Here is a 26,380-nt window from a genome sequence, read left to right on the forward strand (position 1 = left end):
AAAGTAAATTAATTTATATATTTTAGAAGTTCCAGCCTTGATCTAATTTTCTGATATATTTTAACTTAGACCATAGTGATATAAAAATTATTTTATAGAAAAATAAAAAAAATAAATAAAATTAGTTCAATTAACAGTTGAAAGTTACTCTTATTGATTTTTTGATTTAAAATTATATTATTTTAAAGTAAAGCTTTGTACAAATATTTAATAACATATAATATATATATATAATATGAGTAGTCAAATTTATTTGTTAAAAAACATAAAATTATTCAAATAAATTATTCAGTAGAACCAATGTCTATACATTTTTAATGTGGCTTTTTAAAAAAAAATATTAATTATAATTAAAAAAAATATAAATAAATTACGCTTAAAGAATTAACTTTAGAATAAGTATTTTAAGTAGTCTAATTACTCTAGAGAATCAAATGATTATTTTTGGCTTAAAGTATCTACTTGTTTTTGATATTCTAAAGATTCTACAGGTTTTTTATATTTTAAATAGTCTGCTTTTTCTTTAATTTTTATTGGTATTTTAAGCTTTATCTAAACATCTTGTAGACTAATTTCCATTTCATGTATGCTTTAAATGATACATGCTTAAAGTTAACAAGTTTATTTAATGATTTTAAAGAAATAATTTTTAATAATTGCTCTTTTACATAAATCATTAATTTAGACTTTGAGCTGCTTAACATTATTCCAATTACTATTAGCAAGAAACAAAAAAAGAAAAAATAATCGATAAATATTTGAGATATTTCTATCAATCTTTAGGTTTAAGGATTTTAATTTTATATTGCTAATAGAAAAATCTTCAATATAATAAGTATATATGATGCTATCTCACACTTTTATATGCTAAATGAAATAAAAGGATTATTCTAGGATATAATTTTTAAATAGAAGCATATTAGTATTGTTATTGCTAGGATGGCTATATATTGGTTATTTCTAGATAATAAAGTATACAAATAAATGATAGCAATCTTTAAATAAATTCTAACGAATTCCCAATAGTAATACTTATCTTTTAATTCACCATAGTAATAACCATATTTATATTTTATTATACATTAATCTAATTTTTTCCTATTTTTTTTAATTTACTTTAGAAGCACTAATGGGAAAAGAGTCCAAAAACTTAACACTGATAAAGAGAAAGGATAGAGATATTTAACAACACTAGCTTCGTAACATTATATTGTTAAATCAATAGGATTATAAAGCTGGCTTCCTATTTCTCTACAAGTAAGTGATTTTGAAAAATAGGATATCTAACTCATTTAAAAGTAAATAAAAATTATATGAAACAGCAAATAAAAATGGTATTTTCTTAATCTCACTTTTCCAATATATTCATAAAACTTAAGGGTCAAAGGAATAAAAAATAGTGCTATTATAGGTACCAAAAATTAAATTAAGGTATAAAATAGTATTTTATTTAGCTTTTGAATAATACCTTCACTAATAAGACAATCAATTCCCAATTAAATTTATCTATCACCAGATCCAAATATCTCGTTCAAGAAATTAAAATTAATTGAAATAATTTTTGGTTGTTAAATTAGAATAGAAGATATTTGATAATAGTTTAGAATTATTTTTATGTAAAATCCAGAATAGTCTGATATACTGTTACTGCTAATTGGAATTATTTTTAATTTTCTCAAATAATAACATGTTTAAGTATACTTAAATTTTTGAACAAAAATATTTAAAACGTTCAAGAAGTATGCTTCAAACAATATTATTTTTAAAACCAAATAAACCCATTAATTGAGTTTAGGACCGCATATTTAACAAACTCCTTAGGAAATAGATTCTGAGTAACGTGAACCTTTCCAAATTTCACCTAAAATATCGCATTGCCCACAAATAGGACCCAAGTAGCCAGTTGAGCAATAATTAATACTAAGAGGATTTTGTGCTTAACACGAGTTTAAAATAGGATCACACTCTATAATTTCATCTGTAAAATTACTTTTTCTCCAGAATCCATTTTTTAAAGATATCTTATTTCCTTCACACTTAATAGCTGATTCAGGACAATTTATACATCTATTTATATCGCTTCTTCCTTTTATAGACTACTTATAAAGTTAAAGAGGGTCATTTATCTGATAAGTGCCTTCCAAGCATTAATTACATTAATAAATTTAATCATTTATATATTAAATAACCTCACCTGTTATGCAATTTCTAAAACCAATTGATAATAGTATTGGTTATTTAACAGCAGAATTTGTATATATTGTCGAATTAACAGAAAATAATAATTCATTACCAGATCCAATTATTTGCAAATCACTAAACTCAAAAGCTAAACTTTAAGAATTATACTAGTAATAATTTATGATTTGTTGTCCATTAATTAAGCTTTAATTGGATTAAAGACCATAAATTGAAACTTAAATTCTTTTTAGCTCAGATTCTATTTCGATAGGATACTCATTATTTACCAACATCTCTTTTGAGAAACTCAGAAACCTATTCTAGCTATCAACTATATATATTTTAAAGTATATAAATCCACCACTTCGAAATTCTTTAATTTCAGCTAATCTAGAAAAACTTTTTTGCAGCTCAAAGGGTAGTATATACATTTAATTTAAATAAAATGTGAAAAAATAGGTATTTTTTTTATTATTGTCTGAAATTATAATATTTTATAGATATGATGTGCTATCATTTCCATATATATCTGCTAAATTTTAATACACATTATGTATGAAAGGAAAGCCAAAAGGTAACTGAATCTGACTTTCATCAGTCTAAACAATCCTTAATCCACCCCCAATTAAAGCTCTATTATTTTTGATTTTTGTATCAGAATCAAATATTACTTTGCATGATGGTATGTTTTCAAAATACAAAGCTCCACCACTACTTAAGGCAGTATTTTATTCAAATTAGCAGGTTTTAAAATTTATTATTTATTGAATAGCCTTAAAATATATAGCTCCTCCATTTTATGCTTTATTACCACTAAAATAGCTATTAATAACAGTCACATTCTAAGATTTCATAATTAAAAATGAACCTTCATTTTGAACATAAGTTAATTTATTTAAATAAACAAAAGAGCTTTAAATAAACAAAATTGATTTTGCAGGAAATATATTTTGCTCTATTTTAACATCTATGAAAACTAAAACATCATTCTCTAAAACAGTTGTTTGATTTTCATTAGTGTATGAATTTTAGGTATAGAATAAATGTAATTAATTATTTTTTTAAAATGAGCAATAAATTAGATTTATTATTTAGCACTTAGAAAAGGAGAATATTCCATAGTCTTACTATGCTAATACTATTTGATTAATATTATTTTTAATTGATAAATTTAAAAGAGTTACATTATAAATGTTTAAAAAACCCATCAAGCTATTTAAATTTGTGTTTTGTACTACAGTTAATTCAGATATTTAAATGCTATTTACTGAATCAAATTAAAATATTGGTATCTCGTTTATCTGATTAAAATTATTACTCAATATTTCTAGGTTGTAAATTAAAATTTATGATATATTATTAAAAAAGAATAAAGAGCTTGCTTAGTTGAGGTTACCTGAGCATTCTCTAAGGTCTTACTAAGATATTTTAATATTTTAAAATATAATTTTTTGAACATCTGAAAAGATTATTTTATTACTGCTAAAGCATTAAAAGTTTATTGTAATATTCTAAAAAATAATTTGTTGGGTATTTGAATTCTAATTAATATTAATATTTAAATTTGTATTGTCTTAGAAATCTAAATTAAAGTTAGCAAGCTAAAAGATTGGTAGGTTTAGGTTTGAAAAGATATCATTTGATAGAGGTACAACACTATTCTAAATGTTATATGAAGAAACCACAAATTATCTATTTTAATATTAAGAAATGTATTAGATTGTTTTTTATAGGTCATCACTTGTAACTTATAAATAGACATAGCTTTAATAATTTTGTTAATCTATTAAAAAGATTCCATTTATTGACTAAGATTATATTTATTTTGGATAAACAGAATTTAAACTTTGCTGAACTTATGCTATTTATGAATTTGATATTAAAAGAGTGCATTCCTAGATTTAATCTTAAGAAAAAGTATCTAAATTATAGTTATTTTCAAAAATTCCGTTTTAATGCATACCTATTATTTTTACTGAATTACTTGAAGAATCGAAATGATAATCTAAAATTTTAGGATAAGAATAGTTCTGCTAGGAAACCAAGTTGAAATTTTCTCCTTGAATTAAGAATAGTTCAAATTTATCTATGAAAAAAATTGCTATAACCTTGTCTGAAACAAAATAATAGTCTATTATTTTATCTTTAATAAAATTTTTCTTAATAACAGTAAAAAACCGGATGGAAGTGTCAAGATAAAATATATTTATTTAGAAAGCACAAGAAATAAGAATATAATTTTGTTCTATTTTTAACTTCTTAACTTGGATCGAGGGTAAAAATAGATATTATTCTCGCAATTATTATGAGTAATTCCACACATATGCTTTTTTCTGTCCTAAGAAGCAAAAAATATATCTTTTATAAGTCTCGTCAACTAAAAATTATACTATGGTAGCATTAGTATCTTCATTGACTAGATTTTTTAAATCTATTTATTAAATTTATTATTTATTAGAGGTATTTATTTAGATAATTGTTCCATCACTCGAAACAGCATAAGCTACTTACTCAGTTTCTATAAACTAAATGATTATTATAGAAGAGCTAAGAGGGCTTTTAAAAGATGCCCAAAATACAAATTATTATTTGTCAACAAGGTTATATAGTAGAACTTATTTATCACTAAATCCTACTAAGAGTAAGTCTTGTTTCTTATTTAAACTATAAGAAGTTACTAGTTAGGTTGAATTAAACTGAACTGTATTCGCTATTATACCATTTTAAATATTTAAATGTAAAATCTGTTAGTCATAGGTAAGTATAAGATTATCAGCAATAAATTGCTAGAAATGAATATTATCAAGCTTGTATATATTTGGAAGCATATTATTGAATTTGCTAAACTAATACTACTAATAAAATAAAATCGAGTCTTCTAAAGCAATAACTAAAATATCTAATTCTTGATTATATAGCATGTCTACCATTCGAGAACCACTTATATCTAACTCAAATTTTAAATAACTTTTAGTGTACCTAAAAATTGTGTTATTATACTTGTTGAAAATTAAGTAGTCAACCTGTAAGTTATTAATAAATATTTTGGAAAATAAATTATATGGTTCATTTAGCTGAGGATCATAAGGTTATCCTAATATGCTGAGATCAAATGAGTAAAGGGAATTATAATAAATAAAAATATCATTTGTAATATTATTATAATAAAAATTCTAAAGTTTAATTTTTGGATCATTGAACTCATTTATTGTGATATAATTTTGAAAAGAATAATTTTTATCTAATGAAGATAAATAAAAATTTCCTAAACGATCCATATACATTAGGCAGCTGCTTAAGCTATAATCAAATTAGAAGTCTGTAATATCAATTAATTAACCTTATTAAGGTGTAGAAGAAAAACTGTTTATTATTTATTTAGTAGAGACATCTAATACAGAAATCTTGTAAGGTGAACTTGATGTTTAAAATAATAAATAATTTAAAAAGTCAATATAAATATATTTTAAGTTTGAGGAATCATCTTATGGAACACCCAGCTCTGTTAAAGTAAGACTAAGCCTGTCAATTAGAAGTAATTCTATAAATTTTAAAATTAAAATTAGTATTAAATGTAGACAAACTAGTTACAAATTAAAATTTAATCAAAAAAAGATGAAAATTTAAAAATTTATTTAATAATATTTTTGATTATTTTAGTAATTAATTTTTTTTTAAAAATAATAATAGGATTGATTTAGGATTTTTTCAAGTTTAATTTATTTTTTAAATAAACTTGGAAGCATATTGATTTTATTTAGGTAAGAAATACTTGCTCTAAAATTTCCAACTCTTAATTTTTAATAATCTCTGAATGTTCTTTAATTAAATTTAAATCTTTGAAAAATTAAATATAAATATAGTTTAATATAGAAATAAGTCTAAATACATCAATAATTGGTTACCATTCTTAGGAATTCAAATTATTATTATCTTTTAAAAAGCGTAAAGGTAATTATTAAAAATTTTTCAAAAAAAATCTCAAAATTTTTAAAATTTAAAAATTAGCTAAAATTTTAATAATTCTTTTGCACACTTAAATTGAGGATTTTCAGTGTCCATTTATTGAATAATTGAAAAATAAATTATTAATTAAAGATAAATTGAAATATATTAATTTTTTACTTTTTTAAGATTCACAAATCATCACAGATGACTAAAATATGCAGTTATCAATTTATTTTTCTAGTGTCATTTTCTAGTATCCTTAAAAGTTGTAGATTTAAAAATTATCTTGTAGAATAAATATATTTTAAAATTATGCATCTACCATCATATTTATTTTGTCCGCTTAACCAAGGTAAACTTTTTAAAAATCTTTTAAGGCTTTATGAAATATAAGTATTTCATACTCATATTAAATATTAGATTATTGCTAGTACATTTATAAGCATATTAAATAATCTTAAGAGGTTTGGCATGGTTAGTATGATAGATTTTTATATTTTTAATCTTAGATTGTATAGACTAGTTAAAGCTTTAGATTGAGTATTAAAATGCTATACCCATAAGCGTATATTAGATTATCGCTTTCATCATAAATAAATCCTAATAAAAAAATAGTATTTTAAAAAGTAAGAACTGGATTTTTTTATGATAAATCTGTTAGAATTAAATTATTATATTATTAATTGTTAATATACGTTCTTATCCTAGAAATAATAACTGTATTTTATTTTATAAGAATATTCTAAGTACTTTATGAGTTAGGTAGTTATACTTCTTTATTAGTGAACATATCAATACAGGAAAAATCTTTATTCAATGGAATATTTAAAATTATTCCTAACTATTAAATTTGAATAACTTTTGTAATAAAATATTTTCCAATTTAAATTATTTAAGTTAATCTTGATTTTGGAGATAAAGAAGCAAGCAATAAATTGGTAGAGTCTCCAGCAAAGTAATTAAATGTAAAGTTTAAAGACTTTCTTATGTTTTTAAACAAAAAAGGATATTTAGAGATGTCTTTTATTTAATCTATGCGAGTAGTGTTTGTTAAATTTCTTAACATGTTTATATTGTATTCATACATTTTATTATCACTAAGGAATTTTATAGAATAAAAATTATTCTATCCATTTGTTATTTATTCTGCTTCCAATATTTGAGATTCGTACGAAATTGTAAAATCCAATTTGGTTAAAATTTAATTATTATTTTAGATATTAAATAAAAGAAACTCATTTGTTCCTATAAAAATATAAATTGTATCATCATTCAAAACTCTCCTATTAAATAGTATATATTATATTTAAAGCTAATTTGTTTAATAAATTAGTGACAAGTTCAAATCATAAATGTTTAAATTGTTGTTGTTATCCACAATTATTATTTAATCTATAAAGAAGTTATTAACCAATTCATCTTACAAAGAAGAAAATTTTGTCATTATTTTAAAGGAATAACAATTAGAATTATTTAATGAATTTATCTTTTAAATAGATTATTTTGTTAAGTCTATTTAATACAAAGTAATATTTAACTGTTTATCGAAATTATATGTCATCAAAACCCTTAAATCATTATTTAAATATATAGTTTTAAAAGTACTTATATTTGAAAAATCAGAATTACAATTCTCATATAAAACTACCAACTCTTATGAATAGACTCTTAAACATCCATTGGTAGCCATTACGAGCTTATCATTATTAGTTGCATATTAAACAAATGAAGATCCAATAAATTATAAAATTTTTTATTTAAAGATGTCAATAATTTAAAAATTGGCATAGCTGTAAGCGATTATTTTATTGTTGAAAAATTTGGTTAATTATTCTATCGGGTAAAGTTATAATGATTTTTTAAATTTACAATTAATTCCATCTGAGCAATCATAAAAATTAATTGAATTGAAACCATTTATTTGAATTAATATTGAAGGATAATAAAATAAATCAATTGTTTTATAACTTGAGTATGGACTATTTTACGATAAAACTGGAGATGGTGTAGGAAAGCTTGAATGAAATTATGTAATTACTTAAATTTATATCAATTACTTTTACTGTAATTAGAGAGTATTCCTTTTAATAATCTAAATTGAATCAAGATTTGTACATATTATTTCATTTATAAATTCTATACCATTTGTTGTTATATGCAGGTATTTAATGCTAAAGAAATTTTAGGGGTAGTAATTCAAAGAAATTTTTTAATTAATTTGATTAAATTTTTACAAATTTGTGTCAAACTAAAAAATTTGTAAATCTTGATTTTCGTAAAGTACAATTAATTAATTTACTTTATCCAGTAAGTTACAGATCTCAAAATCTTTAATTTAAGGATTATTTTATATTATTAAATTTGATGAGTTAGTTTTTGTATTATAAAAAATCATCTAACTATTTGTACTGATAATCAAAAGCTCAGTTTAATCACTATCTGAAAGATAAAATATTTTAGTTTTTTTAATTGTTTAATTATCAATCACTCTAATTTAAATTTGTTGAACTTATTTATTATTTAGATTTATTAATAATATTGATTGGTCAAAACTACCTATGTACATTCCTTGCAAAGATTATGAGAGAATATTAAAATAGTTATTATTTTACTAAATTTAAAACTGAAAAATTATTTCATTGCTCAAATTCAAGTTGTTATTATCATTAACAGAAACAATAATCTAATAAACAGAAACAGCAGTTTGGGATTGAACAAATAAAAACTAATCAATAAACACAATTGACTATGCATTTATATTTATAGTACAATAATTCTTTGATAAAGAAAAAATTGACCTAATTTAGTCATAAAATATCTAAAATGAGATACTTTTAGATAAGACATTGTAAACTAGAAGATATTAGTTCTGCATAGAAATAATTTTAGTTTTAGGGTTAAAGGAAATCATAGATGATTTATCGAATTAAGATTTGACTCGTGATTCTCTTATGATGTCCCAAATAGATACAGTATTATCGATGCTTATTACAAATATGATACCATTTACATTAAATAAATTAATGTCATCTTTTTAAAATTGCAAATTTTTGATAAAATAAAGTTCATTTTTATCATAGACTGATAAAAAACTTGATTGAGCCACGTAATAATCATTTTGATAAATAAAAAAATTTGTGACTTTAGTTTATTTATATCTATTTTAATAAGAATCTATTGAAGATGAGCATTTTAATTAGCTTTTACATATGTTAGTCTACTTATTTATCCAGCTGGGAGGACTACAAATAGCAACACAATTATTATTTTAGCTTTAAGTATCACTATTTAAATTCTTATCATAATATAAATTATTGCCACATTTAGAATAAACACATAGATTTTCTTTGGTATTTAATTCATAGCCTTCATAGCATTCAGTGCATTAATTTTAATTATTATCAATAGTTGCATTATTTTATCTAGAACATCCATCCACAGATATTTCATACGCTTAAGCATGGTATTGAATTGATAAAATTAAAGTATAAATATTGATAATAGCTGATCTAATTATCATGAACAAAAATTGGAAATGAGGTTTTTGGTTTAAAGGGAAAATATGATTATTTATTTTTAAATGTCTATCTTACTTTTAATTTGATATTTTATTAGATTTATTTGTTAAAAAATAATTATTATATTTTTAATTAAAATTGATACACATTTAAATGACATCTCTGTACAGATAAATTATTAATTATTTCATCTTTTTTGATTGAATTACCCAGTCTTTTTTGATTTTTATGCTTTTCAATTTTATTTCATACAAAATCGAAATTAAAGTGAATGTGAAATTAAAAATTAAATTCCTCTTAAATTAATCTGAAAACAGAGCATATGTTACTAATTATTATTTATATTTTTTGTCAATTAAATAAATAAATACTTTCATATATTAAAAATTTTTTCAAATTTACTTATATACATAATAGGCATCTAAAAAGCTAGTGTTTAAAATAAATAAAGCGTATGATTTATTAGATTTTATTTAATATGATTTTTTTAATTATGTAAATGAATGTGGATTATATAATAACCTATTAAAAAAATTTATAAAAATTATAAAATAATGTAGTTCCTCATATAAAAAGACCCATCTAACCCATTTTTGACCCTTGTTCCATAGGCCTTTTAAAATTTGCAAAAAATTGGCCTTAAATAAAAAAGTCTTAATATATGAGGATTTACTGTATTATATATTTATTGAGTAAAATTCATTAGAATTGAATTTAATATTTTATTGCTATTTAATCATTGATTTAAATCAATTTATCTTTAAGACTTTGAGCAGCTTTTAGAGTTCTCACCTAAATAAATAGACGAATCTTATTTACTTTAATTATTTTAATCTTTTTTTCTCTTCATTAACTTTTTACTTTTCAAATTTGTTTGAATTTAAAATTCAAGCGTAATCCACTAATTTTCTTTTAATATTATGAGCTGAGGTTAACTGCTAGTAATAAGGAAATAGTCCTTTTTTTACAAAACCTTAAATTGTTATTTTAAAAATATTTTATTAAATTTAAGAAATTATGCTCGTGATTTAAAGGTCAGATAACTTAATTTTTAAATTTATTTTAGCAGCGCTAAATACTAGAGGCTAATTTTTTAAGAATAAAAAGAAAATAAATAAATTTTGATTTATGTAAATGAATCTTATTTCAGAAATCAAAAGAATATATTTGGCTGTTCAGTTTTTATATTTATAGGCTGTAGGTATTTTAAATTAAATTTTTCCTTCTTTTTCTCATGTTTTAAACACCAATGATTACCATGTAATTATGTAATGCTCTTAATTTATAATGACTATATGATGCGTTATGAATTTTTATAATTTCCAAATTTCAAAAGAAATAATCATCGCTTTTCCTAAATTACTTACATCCTTCAGCCAATACCAATAAATAAATAAATGTTCTTCTATCTAATTTAATTTATTTTTATTATTAAATGTAAGGTAATAAAATTATCTTTATTTCAGTATTTTAAATATGAATTTCTTTAATTAAGCACCTACTAAAAAATAATTTCTTAATTTATGAATAATTAGCATTGAGTAATACTTTAATATATCTAATTGACTGCTCTTAAATCCATTTTATAAGTAAAATAAATTTTAGTGTCACTATCAATTAAAATAAATTTTATTTATTAAGTAGAGTTATTTAAATATACTTTTTACATATTATCAAATAAAAAATTTTGTTGCCAAAATATACAGTTTGTATGAGTTAATTGCATCAAGCAATTTTCTTATTTTTTAGAATATATAGCCAATTTTTTAATCTAAAATTATATTATTTTAAAGTTAAGCTTTGTGCAAATATATAATGACATATAATTTATATAAAAAATATTAGTAGTCAAATTTTTTGTTAAAAAACATAAAATTATTCAAATAAATTATTCAGCAGAACCAATGTCTATACATCTTTAATGTGGCTTTTTTAAAAAAATATTAATTAAAATTAAAAAAAAATAAATAAATTACGCTTAAAGAATTAACCTTAGAATACATATTTTAAGTAGTCTAATTACTCTACAGAATCAAATTACTATTTTTAACTTAAAGAATCTACTTGTTTTGGATATTCTAAAGATTCTATAAATTTTAAATAATTTGCTTTTTCTTTAATTTTTAATGGTATTTCAAGCTTTTTCTAAACATCTTGTAGACTAATTTCCATTTTAGGTAAGCTTGAAAAGAAACATGCTTATTGTTAAGGAATTTATTTAATGATTTTATAGATATCATTTTTAGTAATTATTCTTTTACAAATACCATTAATTTAGACTTCGAACTGCTTAACATTATTCCTATTACTATTAGCAAGAAACAAAAAAAGAAAAAATAATCAATAAATATTTGAGATATTTCTATCAATCTTTAGGTTTATGGATTTTAACTTTATATTGCTAATAGAAAAGCCTTCAAAATAATAAGAGTATATGATGCTATCTCACATTTTTATATGCTAAATGAAATAAAAGGATTATTCTAAGATATTATTTTAATATAGTAGCCTATTAGTATAGTAATCCCTAGGATGGCTATATATTAGTTATTTCTAGATAATAAAGTATACAAATAAATGATAGCAATCTTTAAATAAATTCTAATGAATTCCCAATAGTAATACTTATCTTTTAATTCACCATAGTAATAGCCATATTTATATTTTATTATACACTAATCTAATTTTTTCCTGTTTTTTTTAATTTAATTTAGAAATACTAATGGGAAAAGAGTCCAAAAACTTAACACTGATAAAGAGAAAGGAAATAGATATTTAACTACACTAGCTTCGTAACATTCTATTGTTAAATCAATAGGATTATAAAGATGACTTCCTATTTCTCTACAAGTAAGTGATTTTGAAAAATAGGATATCTAACTCATTTAAAAGTAAATAAAAATTATATGAAAGAGCAAATAAAAGTGGTATTTTCTTAATCTTACTTTTACAATTTATTCATAAAACATAAGAGTCAAAGGAATAAAAACGAGTGCTATTATAGGTACCAAAAATTAAACTAAGGTATAAAATAATATTTTATTTAGTTTTTGAATAATACCTTCACTAACAAGACAATCCATTCCCAATTAAATTTATCTATCACCAGATCCAAATATCTCACTCAAGAAATTAAAATTAATTGAAATAACTTTTGGTTGTTAAATTAGTATAGACGATATTTGATAGTAGTTTAGAATTATTTTTATGTAAAATCCAGAATAGTCTTATATACTGTTACTGCTAATTGGAATTATTTTTAATTTTCTCAAATAATAACATGTTTAAGTATACTTAAATTTTTTAACAAAAATATTTAAAACATTCAAGAAGTATGCTTCAAACAATATTATTTTTAAAACCAAGTAAATCCATTAATTGAGCTTAGGACCACATATTTCGCACACCCCTTTGGAACTAGATTCTGAGTAACGTGAGCCTTTCCAAATTTCACCTAAAATATCACATTACCCACAAGTAGGTCCTAAGTAGCCAGTTGAGCAATAATTAATATTAAGAGGATTTTGTGCTTAACATGAGTTTACAATAGGATCACACTCTATTATTTCATCAGTTTAGTTGCTTTTTCTCCAGAATCCATTTTTTAAAGATATTTTATCTCCTACACACTTGATAGCAGATTCAGGACAATTTATACATCTATTTATATCATTTCTTCCTTTTATAGACTACTTATAAAGTTAGATTGGGTCATTTATCTGATAAGTGCCTTCCAAGCATTAATTACATTAATAAATTTAATCATTTATATATTAAATAACCTCACCTGTTATGCAATTTCTAAAACCAATTGATAAGAGTATTGGTTATTTAACAATAGAACTTGTATAAATCGTTGAATTAACAGAAAATAATAACTCATTACCAGATCCAATTATTTGCAAGTCACTAAACTCAAAAGCTAAACTTTAAGAATTATATTAGTAATAATTTATAATTTATTGTCCATTTATTAAGCTTTAATTGGATTTAAGACCATAAATTGAAACTTAAATACTTTTTAGTTCTGATTCTATTTCGATAGGATACTTACTATTTACCAGCCTCTCTTTTGAGAAACTCAAATACCTATTCTAGCTATCAACTATATAAACCTTAAAATATATGAATTCACCACTTCGAAATTCTTTAATTTCAGCAAATCTTGAAAAGCTTTACTCAAGCTCCTAGGGTAGAATATTTGTTTAATTTTCATAAAATGTGAAAAAATAGCTATTTTCTTTATTATTATTTGTAATTATAATATTTTATAGATATGATGCGCTATCGTTTCCATATATATCAGCTAAATTTTAATGCACATTATGTACGAAAGGAAAGCCATAAGGTAACTGAATCTGATTTTCGTCAGTCTAAACAATCCTTAAACCACCCCCAATTAAAGCTCTGTTATTTCTGATTTCTGTATCAGAGTCAAAGATTACTTTGCATGAAGGTATGTTTTCAAAGTACAAAGCTCCACCACTACTTAAGGCAGTATTTTATTCAAATTAGCAGGATTTAAAATTTATTGTCTATTGAATAGCATTAAAATTTATAGCTCCTCCATTTGGCGCTTTATTACCACTAAAGGAGCTATTATTAACAGTAACATTCTAAGATTTCATAATTAAAAATGATCCTTCATTTTGAACATAAGTTAATTTGTTAAAATAAACATACGAATTTTAAATAGACAAAATATTTTTTGTTGGAAATTTGTTTTCCTCTATTTTAACATCTTAGAAAATTAAAACATCATTTTCTAAAACAGTTGTTTGATTTTTATCAGTGTATGAATTTTAGGAATAAAATAGATTTAATTAATTATTTGTTTAAAATGAACAATTAATTAGATTTATTATATAGCACTTAGAAAAGGAGAATATTCCATAGTCTTACTATGCTTATACTATTTGATTAATATTATTTTTAATTGATAGATTTAAAAGGGTTACATTATAGACATTTAAAAAACCCATCAAACTATTTAAATTTGTGTTTTGTACTGCAGTTAATCCAGATATTTAAATACTATTTACTGAATCAAACTAAAATATGGGTATCTCATGTATCTGGTTAAAATTATTACTCAATATTTCTAGGTTGTAAATTAAAATTTATGATATATTGTTAAAAAGGAATAGAGAGTTTGCTTAGTTGAGGTCACCTGAACACTCTCTAAGGTCTTACTAAGATATTTTAATATTTTAAAATATAATTTTTTGAACGCCTGAAAAGATTATTTTATTACTGCTAAAGCATTAAAAGTTTATTGTAATATTCTAAAAAATAATTTGTTGGGTATTTTAATTCTAATTTATATTGATATTTAAGTTTGTATTGTTTTCGAAATCTAAATTGAAGTTAGCAAGTTAAAAGATTGGTAAATTTAGGCTTGAAAAAGTATTATTTGATAGAAGTATAAAACTATTCTAAATATTATACGAAGAAACCACAAATTATCTATTTTAATATTAAGAAATGTACTAAATAGTTTTTTATAGGTCATTAACTGTAACTTATAGATAGACATAACTTTAATAATTTTGTTAATCTATTAAAAAGATTCCATTTATTGATTAAGATTTTATTTATTTTGGATAAACAGAATTTAAATTATTCTGGACTTAAGCTATTTATGAATTCGATATTAAAAGAGTGCATTCAGAGATTTAATCATAAGAAAAAGTATCTAAATTGTAATTATTTTCAAAAATTCCATTTTAATGCATTCCTATTATTTTTACTGAATTGCTTAAAGAATCCAAATGATAATCTAGAATTTTAGGATAAGAATAGTCTTGCTAAGAAACCAAGTTAACATTTTCTCCTTGAATTAAGAATAGTTCAAATTTATCTATGAAAAAAATTGCTATAACCTTGTCAGAAATAAAAGAAAAGTCTATTATTTTATCTTAAATAAAATTTTTCTTAATAACAGTAAAAAACCGGATGGGAGTGTCAAGATAAAATATATTTATTTAGAAAGCACAAGAAATAAGTATATAATTTTGCTCTATTTTTAACTTCTTAACTCGGATTGAGGGTAAAAAAAGATATTATTCTTGCAATTATTATGAATAATTCCATACATATGCTTTTTTCTGTCCTAAGAAGCAAAAAATATATCTTTTATAAGTCTCGTCAACTAAAAATTTTACTATGGTAGTATTAGGATCTTCGCTGACTAAATTTTTTAAATCTATTTATTAAATTTATTATTTATTAGAGATATCTAGTTAGATCATTATTCCATCACTCGAAACAGCATAAGCAACTTACTCAGTTTCTATAAACTAAATAATTATTATAGAAGCGTTAAGAGGGCTTTTAAAAGATACCCCAAATACAAATTATTATTTGTCAATAAGACTGTATAGAAGAACTTATTTATCACTAAATCCCACTAAGAGAAAGTCTTGGTTTCTATTTAAGCTATATGAAGTTACTAGCTAGGTAGAATTAAACTGAATTGTATTAAGAATTATACCATTTTATATATTTAAATGTAAAATCTGTTAATCATAAGTAATTATAAGGTTATCAGCTATAAATTGCTAGAACTGAATATTATCAAGCTTGTATATATTTGGAAGCATATTATTGCTTTTGCTAAACTAGTATTACTAGTAAAATAAAATTGAGTCTTCTAAAGCAATAACTAAAATATCGAATGCTTGATTATATTCGATGTCTACCATTCGAGAACCGCTTATATCTAATTCAAATTTTAGATAACTATTAGTGTATCTAAAAATTGTGTTATTATATTTGTTGAAAATTAGGTAGTCAGTCTGTAAGTTATTTATAAATATTTTGGAAAATAAATGATATGGTTCATTTAGCTGAGGCTCATAAGGCTATCCTAATATGCTGAGATCAAATGTGTAAAGGCAATTATAATAAATAAAAATATCGTTAGTAATATTATTATAATAAAAATATATAAGTCTAGCTTTTGGATCATTAAACTCATTTATTGTGATATAATTTTGAAAAGCATAATTTTTATCTAATGAAGATAAATAAAAATTTCCTAAACGATCCATATACATTAAGCAGTTGCTTAGGCTATAATCAAATTAAAAGTCTGCAATATCAATCAATTAACCTTATTACGGTGTAGAAGAAAAACTATTTATTATTTATTTGGTAGAGACATCAAATATAAAAATCTTGTCTCGTGAGCTTGATGTTTAAAATAATACATAATTTAAAAAGTCAATATGAATATATTTTAAGTTTGAGGAATCATCTAATGGAACACCCAACTCTGTTAAAGCAAGAGTAAGCCTGTCAATTAAAATTAATTCTATAAGTTTTAAAATTTTAATTAGTATTCAATGTAGAAGTTAAAAATGAAAATTTAAAAAAAAAAAAATGAAAATTTCTTAATTTATTTGATAATAATTTTAAAAATTAAATAAAATTTTAATAATTCTTTTGGACACTTAAATTGAGGATTTTCAAGTGCTCATTTATTGAATAATTGAACAATAAATAAATTATTAAAATTAGTTAATTAAAGATAAAATTAATATATTTATTTTTTACTTTTTGAAGATTCACAAATCATCACAGATGGCTAAAATATGCAGACATCAATTTATTTTTCTACTGTCATTTTCTAGTATCCTTAAAAGTTGTAGATTTAAAAATTAGCTTGCAGTATAAATATATTTTAATATTATGAATCAACCATCATACTTATTTAGTTAACTTAACCAATGTAAACTTTTAAAAATTCTTTTAAGGCCTTATGAAATATAAATATTTCATATTCATATTAAATACTATTTTATTGTGAGTGCATTTATAAGCATATTAAATAATCTTAAGAGGTTTGACATGGATTGTATTATAGATTTTAGTATTTTTAATCTTAGATTGTATAGACTAGTTAAAGCTTTAGATTAAGTATTAAAAGGCCATACCCATAAGCATATATTAGGTTATCGCTTTCATCATAAATAAATCCGAATAACATAATTGTATTTTAAAAACTAAGGACTGCATTTTGTTATGATAAATCTCTTAGAAATAAGTTATCGTATTATTAATTATTAATAAAAATCCTTTACCAATAAATAATTATTGTATTTTATTTTGTAAAAACATACTAAGTAGTTTTTGAATTAGGTAATTATACTTCTTTATTAGTGAACATATCAAAATAGGAAAAATCTTTATTCAATGGAATATTTATAATTATTCCAAGCTATTAAATTTGAATAATTTTTCGAATAAAATATTTTCCAGTTTAAATTATTTAAGTAAATTTAGATTTTGGAGATAAAGAAGCAAGCAATAAACCGGTAGAGTCTCCAGCAAAGTAATTAAATGTAAAGTTTAAAGTGTTTCTTTTGTTTTTATTTAAAAAAGGATATTTAGAGATGTATTTCATATAATCTACACGAGTAGCGTTTGTTAAATTTCTTTATATATTTATATTGTATTCATAAATTTTATTGTCATTAAAGAATTTTATAGAGTAAAAATTATTCTATCCATTTGTTTTTAATTCTGCTTCCAATATTTGGAATTCAAAAAAAATTAAAAAATCGGATTTGGTTAAAATTTAATTATTATTTTAGATATTAAGTAAAAGAAACTCATTTGACCCTATTAGAACATAAGATTTATCATCATTCAATACTCTACTAGTAAATAGTATAGATTATATTTAAAGCTAATTTGTTTAATAAATTAGTGACAAGTTCAAATCATAAATGTTTAAATTGTTGAGGTTATCCACAATTATTATTTGTTCTATAAAGTAGTTATTAAACAATTCATCTTACAAAGAAGAAAATTTTGTAATTATTTTAAATGATTAACAATTAGAATTTTTTAATGAATTTATCTTTTAAATAGATTGTTTTGTTAAGTCTATTTAATACAAAGTAATATTAAACTATTAATCAATTTTATATGTCGTCAAAACTCTTAAGTCATTATTTAAATATATAGTTTTATAAATACTTAAATTTGAAAAATCAGAATTACAATTTTCATATAAAACTACTAACTCTGATGAATATACTCTTAAACATCCATTCTTAGCCATTATGAGTTTATCATTATTAGTTGCAAACTAAACAAATTAAGAAGACCCAATATACTATAAAATTTTTTATTTAAATATGTCAATAATTTAAAAATTGGCATAACTGTAAGCGATTATTTTATTGTTGTAAAATTTGGTTAATTATTCTATCGGATAAAGAAATATTGATTTTTTAAATTTACAATTAATTCCATCTGAGCAATCATAAAAATTAATTGAACTGAAATTATTTATTTGAACTAATATTGATGATTAATAAAAGAAATCAATTGTTTTATACAAACTATTGTATGGACTATTTTACTTTAAAACTGGAGATGGAGTAGGAAAGCTTGAATGAAATTATGTAATTGTTTAAATTTATATCAATTATTTTTACTGTAATTAGAGAATATTCTTTTTAATAATCTAAATAGAATCAAGATTTGTACTTATTATCTCACTAATAAATTCTTTATTATTTGTTGTTATATCCAAGTATTTAATGCTAAAGAAATTTAAGGGATAGTAATTCAAGGAAATTTATTAGTTAATTTGAATAAATTGTTACAAATTTGTGTCAAACTAAAAAATTTGTAAATCTTGATTTTCCTAAAGCACAATTAATTAATTTACATTATCCAATAAATTACAGATCTCAAAATCTTTAATTTAAGGATTATTTTATATAATTAAATTTGATGAGTTAGTTTTAAAATTATAAAAAATCATCTAACTATCTGTACTGATAATCAAAAGCTCAGTTTTATCAGTATCTGAAAGATAAAATATTCTAGTTTTATAAATAGTTTGATTACCCATCACTCCAATTTAAATTTGTTGAACTTATTTATTATTTAGATTTATTAGTAATATTGATTGGTCTAAGCATGCTATGTACATTCCTTGCAAGGATTATGAGAGAATATTAAAATAGTTATTATTTTACTAAATCTAAAACTGAAAACTCATTTCGTTGCTCAAATTCAAGTTGTTATTATCTTTAACAGAAACAATAATCTAAAAAACTGAAATAGTAGTTTCTGTTTGAACAAATAAAAACTAATCAATAAACATAATTGACTATGCATTTATATTTATAGTACAATAATTCTATGATATAGAAAAAATTGACCTAATTTAGTCATAAAATATCTAAAATGAGATACTTTTAGATAAAATATTGTAAACTAAAAGATATTAGTCCTGCATAGAAATAATTTTAGTTTTGAGGTTGAAAGAAATCATCGATGATTAATCGAATTATGATATGACCCTTGATTCTCTTATAATGTCCCAAATAGATATAGTATTATCGATACTTAGTATGAATATGATACCGTTTACATTAAATAAATTAATGTCATCTTTTTAAAATTGCAAATTTTTGATAAAATAAAGTTCATTTTTATCATAGACAGATAGAAAACTTGATTGAGCCACATAATAATCATTTTGATAAACAAAAAAATTTGTGACTGTAGTTTATTAATTTTTATTTTAGTAAGAATCTATTGTAGATGAGCATTTTAACTAGCTTCTGCACATGTTAGTCTGTTTATTTATCCAGCTGAGAGGACTGCAAATAGCAACACAATTATTATTTTAGCTTTAAGTGCCAGTATTTAGATTCTTATCATAATATAAATTATTGTCACATTTAGTATAAACACACAGGTTTTCTTTGCTATTTAATTCATAGCCTTCATAGCATTCAGTGCATTAATTTTAATTGTTACCATCAGCTGCATTACTTTATCTAGAACATCCATCCACAGATATTTCATGCGCTTAAGCATGCAATTGAATTGATAAAATTAAAATGTAAATTTTGATAATAACTGATCTAATTATCATGAACAAAAATTGGAAATGACGAGGTTTTTGGTAGAAAGGGAAAATTAATTTGATTATTTTTAAATTTTTATCTTATTTTTAATTTTGAATTTGATTTTTTTATTAGATATATTTGTTTTAAATAATAATTATTATATTTTTATTTAAAATTGATGCTCTTTTAAATGGCATCTATATACAGCTAAATTATTAATTAATTATTTATTTCATTTTTTTTGATGGAAATCCCCAGAGCTTGATGTTATTCAATTTTGTTTGATACAAAATCGATATTAAAGTGAATGGGAAATTAAAAATTATTTAAATTCCATTTAAATTAATCTGAAAACAGTGCGTATCTTACTTATTATGGTTTTTATTTTTAGTCAAGCGAATAAATAAATACTTTCTTATATTAAAGATTTTTGAAATTTACTTAAATACATAATAGGTGTCTAAAAATATTAATGTGTACAAAAATAAAATTTATCTTTATTAAATATTATTTGATAGGAATTGGATGCTTTAAATTAAGTAAATGAGTGAGGGTAACATAATAAATTTTGAAACATATAAAAATAATAAAATATTAATTATATACTGAGGAAAATTCATCAGAATTTAATTAAATGTTTTATTGTTTGTTAATAATTGATTTAAAATAAATTTATTTTTTAGATTTAAAAGTAGCTTTTAGAGCTCTCACCTAAATAAATAGATGAATCTTATTTACTTTAATTATTGTAATCTTTTTTTCTCTCTTCAAATTAACTATTTAGTTTTGAATTTTGTTTGAATGTAAAATTCAAATGTAATTAACTAGTTTTCTTTTAATATTATGAGTTGTAGTTAACTGTTATTAATTAGGAAATGTTCCTTTTTTTATAAACCTTAAATCGTTATTTTAATAATATTTTGCTAAATTTAAGAAAAAATTATAAGGATTTAAAGGTCAGATAACTTAATTTTTGAATTTCTTTTAGCAGCGCTAAATGGCAGATGCTTATTTTTTAAGAATAAAAAAGAAAATAAATAAACTTTGATTTATGTAAATGAATCTTATTTCAGAATTCAAAAGAATATATTCGGCTGTTTAGTTTTTATATTTATAGGCTGTAGGTATTTTAAATTAAGTTTTTCTTTCTTTTTCTTTTGTCTTAAACATCATTAATATTCATGTAATTAATTAATGTTCTTAATTTTCAATGACGATGCAATACGTTATGAATTTTTCTAGTTTTCAAGATTTCAAAAGAAAAAATCGCCCCTTTACCTAAATTACTTACATCTTAAAGCCGAATGTTAATAAATAATAAATGTTCTTCTATCTAATTTAATTTATTGTTATTATTCTGTAATGAAAATTATCTTTATTTCAGTATATTAAATATGAATATCACCTAGTAATATCTTTAAAGTAGCATCTACTAAAAAATAATTTCCAAATTTATAAATAATTAGAATGCAATAATACTCTAAGATATCTAATTGACTACTCTTAAATCCAATTTATAAGTAAAATTAATTTTCGGGCCACTATCGATTATAATAAATTTTATTTTTTCAGTAGAGCTATTTAAATGCTTTTTTTGATATTATCGGGTGCATATATTTTCGTGACCAAAATATACAGTTTGTTTGAAGTTATTTGCACCAAACAATTTTCATATTTTTTTTTTAGCATATATAGCCAAATAATTTCATTAAAAAATATGAAGCTAAAAGATATATGTCTCTAAAATAAAATAATAAAAAGGAATTAAGAAGTAAGAAATAGCTTTTTTTTAATAATTTTTGTATTAGAAATATTCTTGTAAAATATTTGAATCTTTAAATTTATTATTCTTAATCAGAAACAATCAAGAGAAAATAAAAAGCAAGCTATGATATTATTAACATTAATTCAATGCAGAATATTTTAAATAAGTAAAATAAATTTTTTTGTTTATTTGATATAATTTGTTTATTTTTTAATCAATATATATAGCTAGCTAGCTACATTTATATATAAATTTTAAAACTTATTGATTTTATTATAGAATTTATCTAAAGCGTATCAATTATTTTTAATAGTTTACTTTCTAAAAATTAAAATAAGTATATTTTAAATTATTTTAAATTTAATAATATCTCTTAATTATTATATATTTTTGTAGAAATAATTACTAATTTTCATGAGAGATTTAATTATACTCATCAATAAAATAAAGTTTTAAACAAAGTTTATTTCATACTTAAATAAATCAGTCTTAATAAAATAATAGAATGTATCCTAAAATATTAATCTAATTAATTTATTATAATTGATATATTTTATTAATAATTTTATATTATTAATTCTTTTTTATAAATATTCATAATTTTTCAAAAAATGATAATTCAAAAAGATATCTTATAATTTATTTACTTATACCAATCAATTTAATAATTAAAGTTAATGTATATCTTGTTTTATTTTATTCAGAACAGAGTTAATGCAAAAAAAAGCCTGTGGTTTTTCTAGACTTGAATTGATATTAAAAAGCATGGTAAAATTCCTTTGTATTGAATAATTAATAATAAATTTAGTTTTATAATACAAAAGTTAAATAAAATAAATTTATTATTAAAAGTTAGTAAAAAAGTTTAATAAAATTAATTTATTCTTTCAAATAAAAAAGGTTGTCGACACTGGGACTTCCCAAGCGGTCCCCCACCTTAGTACTAACCCAGCCTTAAGGCGCTTAACTTCGGAGTTCGAATGGGATCCGGTGTTTTCACCTTAGTATGGCCGACAACAAAATTAATATCATTTAATAACTATTTATGACAATAACATTTAATTTACTTGATCACTTAATCTACAATTTACTCAAATAAATTAATATAAAAAAAAAATAATATTTCTTAAATTATTAAAAATTATTTTAAACAAAATAAAAAGGTTGTCGACACTGGGACTTCCCAAGCGGTCCCCCACCTTAGTACTAACCCAGCCTTAAGGCGCTTAACTTCGGAGTTCGAATGGGATCCGGTGTTTTCACCTTAGTATGGCCGACAACAAAAGTAATATCAATAAATAACTATTTATAACAATAACTTTTAATTTGATTTATCACTTAATCTACAATTAACTAGAATAAATTAAAATTAGCTATTAAAAATAATACTTTTGAAATATTTAAAAATACTATTAATTAAAATAAAAAGGCTGTCGACACTGGGACTTCCCAAGCGGTCCCCCACCTTAGTACTAACCCAGCCTTAAGGCGCTTAACTTCGGAGTTCGAATGGGATCCGGTGTTTTCACCTTAGTATGGCCGACAACAAAATTAATATCTTTTAATAACTATTTATAACAATAACTTTCAATTTGTTTTATCTCTTAATAATCTACAATTTACTCTAATAAATTAATATTAATAAAAATAATATCTCTAAAATGATTAAAAATAAAAAGGTTGTCGACACTGGGACTTCCCAAGCGGTCCCCCACCTTAGTACTAACCCAGCCTTAAGGCGCTTAACTTCGGAGTTCGAATGGGATCCGGTGTTTTCACCTTAGTATGGCCGACAACAAAATTAATATCTATAAATAACTATTTATAACAATAACATTCAATTATTTTTATAACTTAATAATCTACAAATTATTCAAACAAATTAATATTAGAAAAAATAATATTTCTAATTATTAAAAATTATTTTAAATAAAATAAAAAGGTTGTCGACACTGGGACTTCCCAAGCGGTCCCCCACCTTAGTACTAACCCAGCCTTAAGGCGCTTAACTTCGGAGTTCGAATGGGATCCGGTGTTTTCACCTTAGTATGGCCGACAACAAAATTAATAGCAATAAATAACTATTTATAATTAAGAATATTTTTATCAAATAAATTAATTTAAATTTATATTTATTAGCAAAAATAAAAAATTAATATTTTTTAAATTAAATAAAATATTTATTTTGAAAGATTAAAATGGAATAAAAATAATTTGTACTTATTATGATAAATATTTTAAATTTTAATTATTCTAGCAATAAAATTGTATTATTAAATAAATATATTAATAAATATATCTTTATTAATTTGAAAATTTATAAATATGCAAAAAATATTTCAATAAAAAATTACAAACACTATTAGATGATTAAAATATATCCTATATTTTTCAGTTTTTATTCTAACGCGTGTAAAGTTTTTAACAAATATCATATTACTTCTTTAGAGAAAATCAAAGTATGATTAATTACGAAAAGTCAATTATTGAAATTAAAAAATTATAACAAAAAATCTGATTAAAAAGAAAACTTTAAATTTAAATTTAATGATTGTTTTAAATGGTATATTTTAAAAATTATTGACTTGAATTGAAAATTATTACTATTTATCCTAATTAAACACGCTTTTCATTTTCTTAAAGATAAATAATTAATATTTAATTATATAAAGTTAATTTTATAGAAACATAAACAAAAAAAGATATTCTGCAATGAAAATTAATAATATAATTGTTTTATCTATATTATTCATCTGCTTTTCTAAAGCAGAAAAAGATGAAAGTTAAGGAAAATTAATTTAAAAATACAATAGGGAAATTGATTGAAGTTGAAGGATAATATTATGATCTAAATAATTTTGATGAAGGAGAAATTTTTTATGGTTTAGAGTTTTAAGGTGAAGTTTCATATAGCTAGAAAAAAACTGAAGAAATTGGATTGTCTAATCAAAAATTTCAAAGTTAGCTGGAATAATAGGCATTTGTTACAGGCGAACATTAAAGTAGATTATCAATAAGAGTAAGGTCAAAATACTTAAAATTTCTTATTCTTTATGAAGAAATTTAGTAGAGAGGAAAAATTGATTTTAGTTCAATTAGATAATCAAGCCATTAATATTAGTTTGATGAGATCATAAACAAAGATTAAATTTATTTAGAAATTTTGTAAAAATATATAGATAAATGTGTTCAAGCTGATATTTCTTCATATGCAATCAAAGTACTATAAAAAATATTGGAGAAAAAAATGAAATAATTTTAAGATAGTATTTATTCTTGAATTGATTGATTAATATTATATTTAAGAAATACTTAAAGCTTAACAAAATTATTGTGTTATTTATATCTATCTATCTATCTATCTATCTATCTATCTATCTAATTATCGATTCGTAAATTAACTTTATTATAAAATTTATTTTATTTAAAACTAATATTGATTATTTTTGTAAAGTAAGAGTTAATTAATACCATCTTAAAATTACTAAAAATTATTTTATTTAAAATTCTCCAATTATAAATTCCCTTATTTTTAAATATAATAAAATAAAACACATTTAATTCTATTATTTCAATATTTTTATATTTATCAATTCTTTTTTTAACATCTAATTAATATATAAACTAAATTTTGTTTGAATTTATGAATTACTCACAATGAATTCTAATTTATTTTTGATTAAATAACATAAATAGCTAAATTGATTATTTTTTTTTCTCTCCAAAAATCTTAAATATTTTCATTCAACACACACATAATTTCTATTTCTAAATACTTTCAAAATTTTCTTACATTTTTGTGTTATTTTTAACATATTTCAGTTTTCTTAGATCTCCTAAAGAAAATTCATTTTTTATGTTAAAAATAAATATTAATGCAAGTTTTAAGTAAAAATAACCTTTATCCTCCTCCTCTATTTGCACAAATACATATTTGTGATAAAATTGCAGAAATAGTAGCTTTAACTGTTAATATTTTAAGATAAATTTAGTTGAGTCAGATCTTAAATACAAGTTTTTCCTACATAATAAAAATCTTAATTATTTAAGGATTCCGAATTAATTTTTAATATAAATGTATGTATTAA

The 26,380-nt window shown here is 21.6% G+C and overlaps 6 protein-coding genes across 6 annotated transcripts; 2 read left to right on the forward strand and 4 right to left on the reverse strand. All coding sequences in view use genetic code 6, as the record gives it.

Annotated features, from left to right (window-relative positions):
- Positions 1-154: 154 nt before the first annotated feature.
- TTHERM_000748949 (transmembrane protein, putative) lies at positions 155-3,830 on the reverse strand. The gene is made up of 2 exons (XM_012797013.1): positions 375-3,830; positions 155-323 (listed from the first exon to the last, which is right to left on the reverse strand). Exons 1-2 carry the CDS (start codon positions 3,387-3,389, stop codon positions 276-278), a joined length of 3,063 nt encoding a protein of 1,020 aa, XP_012652467.1. The 5' UTR covers positions 3,390-3,830; the 3' UTR covers positions 155-275.
- On the reverse strand, positions 3,817-5,927 carry TTHERM_00748950 (hypothetical protein; the record flags this gene model as incomplete). The annotated part of the gene is made up of 3 exons (XM_001013570.2): positions 3,817-3,873; positions 3,930-5,764; positions 5,918-5,927. The coding sequence occupies 3 exons, from the start codon at positions 5,925-5,927 to the stop codon at positions 3,817-3,819; spliced, it is 1,902 nt and encodes a 633-aa protein (XP_001013570.2).
- Positions 5,928-12,605: 6,678 nt separating this feature from the next.
- On the reverse strand, positions 12,606-14,275 carry TTHERM_000748977 (transmembrane protein, putative; the record flags this gene model as incomplete). The annotated part of the gene is made up of 4 exons (XM_012797014.1): positions 12,606-12,666; positions 12,942-13,326; positions 13,435-13,569; positions 13,666-14,275. The coding sequence occupies 4 exons, from the start codon at positions 14,273-14,275 to the stop codon at positions 12,606-12,608; spliced, it is 1,191 nt and encodes a 396-aa protein (XP_012652468.1).
- Positions 14,276-14,813: 538 nt separating this feature from the next.
- TTHERM_000748978 (hypothetical protein) lies at positions 14,814-15,898 on the reverse strand (the record flags this gene model as incomplete). The annotated part of the gene is made up of 2 exons (XM_012797015.1): positions 14,814-14,839; positions 14,902-15,898. The coding sequence occupies 2 exons, from the start codon at positions 15,896-15,898 to the stop codon at positions 14,814-14,816; spliced, it is 1,023 nt and encodes a 340-aa protein (XP_012652469.1).
- A 7,108-nt stretch (positions 15,899-23,006) lies between these two features.
- TTHERM_000748979 (MFS transporter) lies at positions 23,007-23,341 on the forward strand (the record flags this gene model as incomplete). The annotated part of the gene is made up of 2 exons (XM_012797016.1): positions 23,007-23,073; positions 23,193-23,341. The coding sequence occupies 2 exons, from the start codon at positions 23,007-23,009 to the stop codon at positions 23,339-23,341; spliced, it is 216 nt and encodes a 71-aa protein (XP_012652470.1).
- Positions 23,342-23,535: 194 nt separating this feature from the next.
- Positions 23,536-25,418, forward strand: TTHERM_00748980 (MFS transporter; the record flags this gene model as incomplete). Its single annotated transcript, XM_001013573.2, has 4 exons — positions 23,536-23,577; positions 23,722-24,508; positions 25,106-25,311; positions 25,392-25,418. The coding sequence occupies 4 exons, from the start codon at positions 23,536-23,538 to the stop codon at positions 25,416-25,418; spliced, it is 1,062 nt and encodes a 353-aa protein (XP_001013573.2).
- Positions 25,419-26,380: the final 962 nt, after the last annotated feature.

This window comes from Tetrahymena thermophila (genome assembly GCF_000189635.1).
Source record: "Tetrahymena thermophila SB210 genomic scaffold scf_8254674, whole genome shotgun sequence".
Classification (NCBI taxonomy): Eukaryota; Ciliophora; class Oligohymenophorea; order Hymenostomatida; family Tetrahymenidae; genus Tetrahymena; species Tetrahymena thermophila.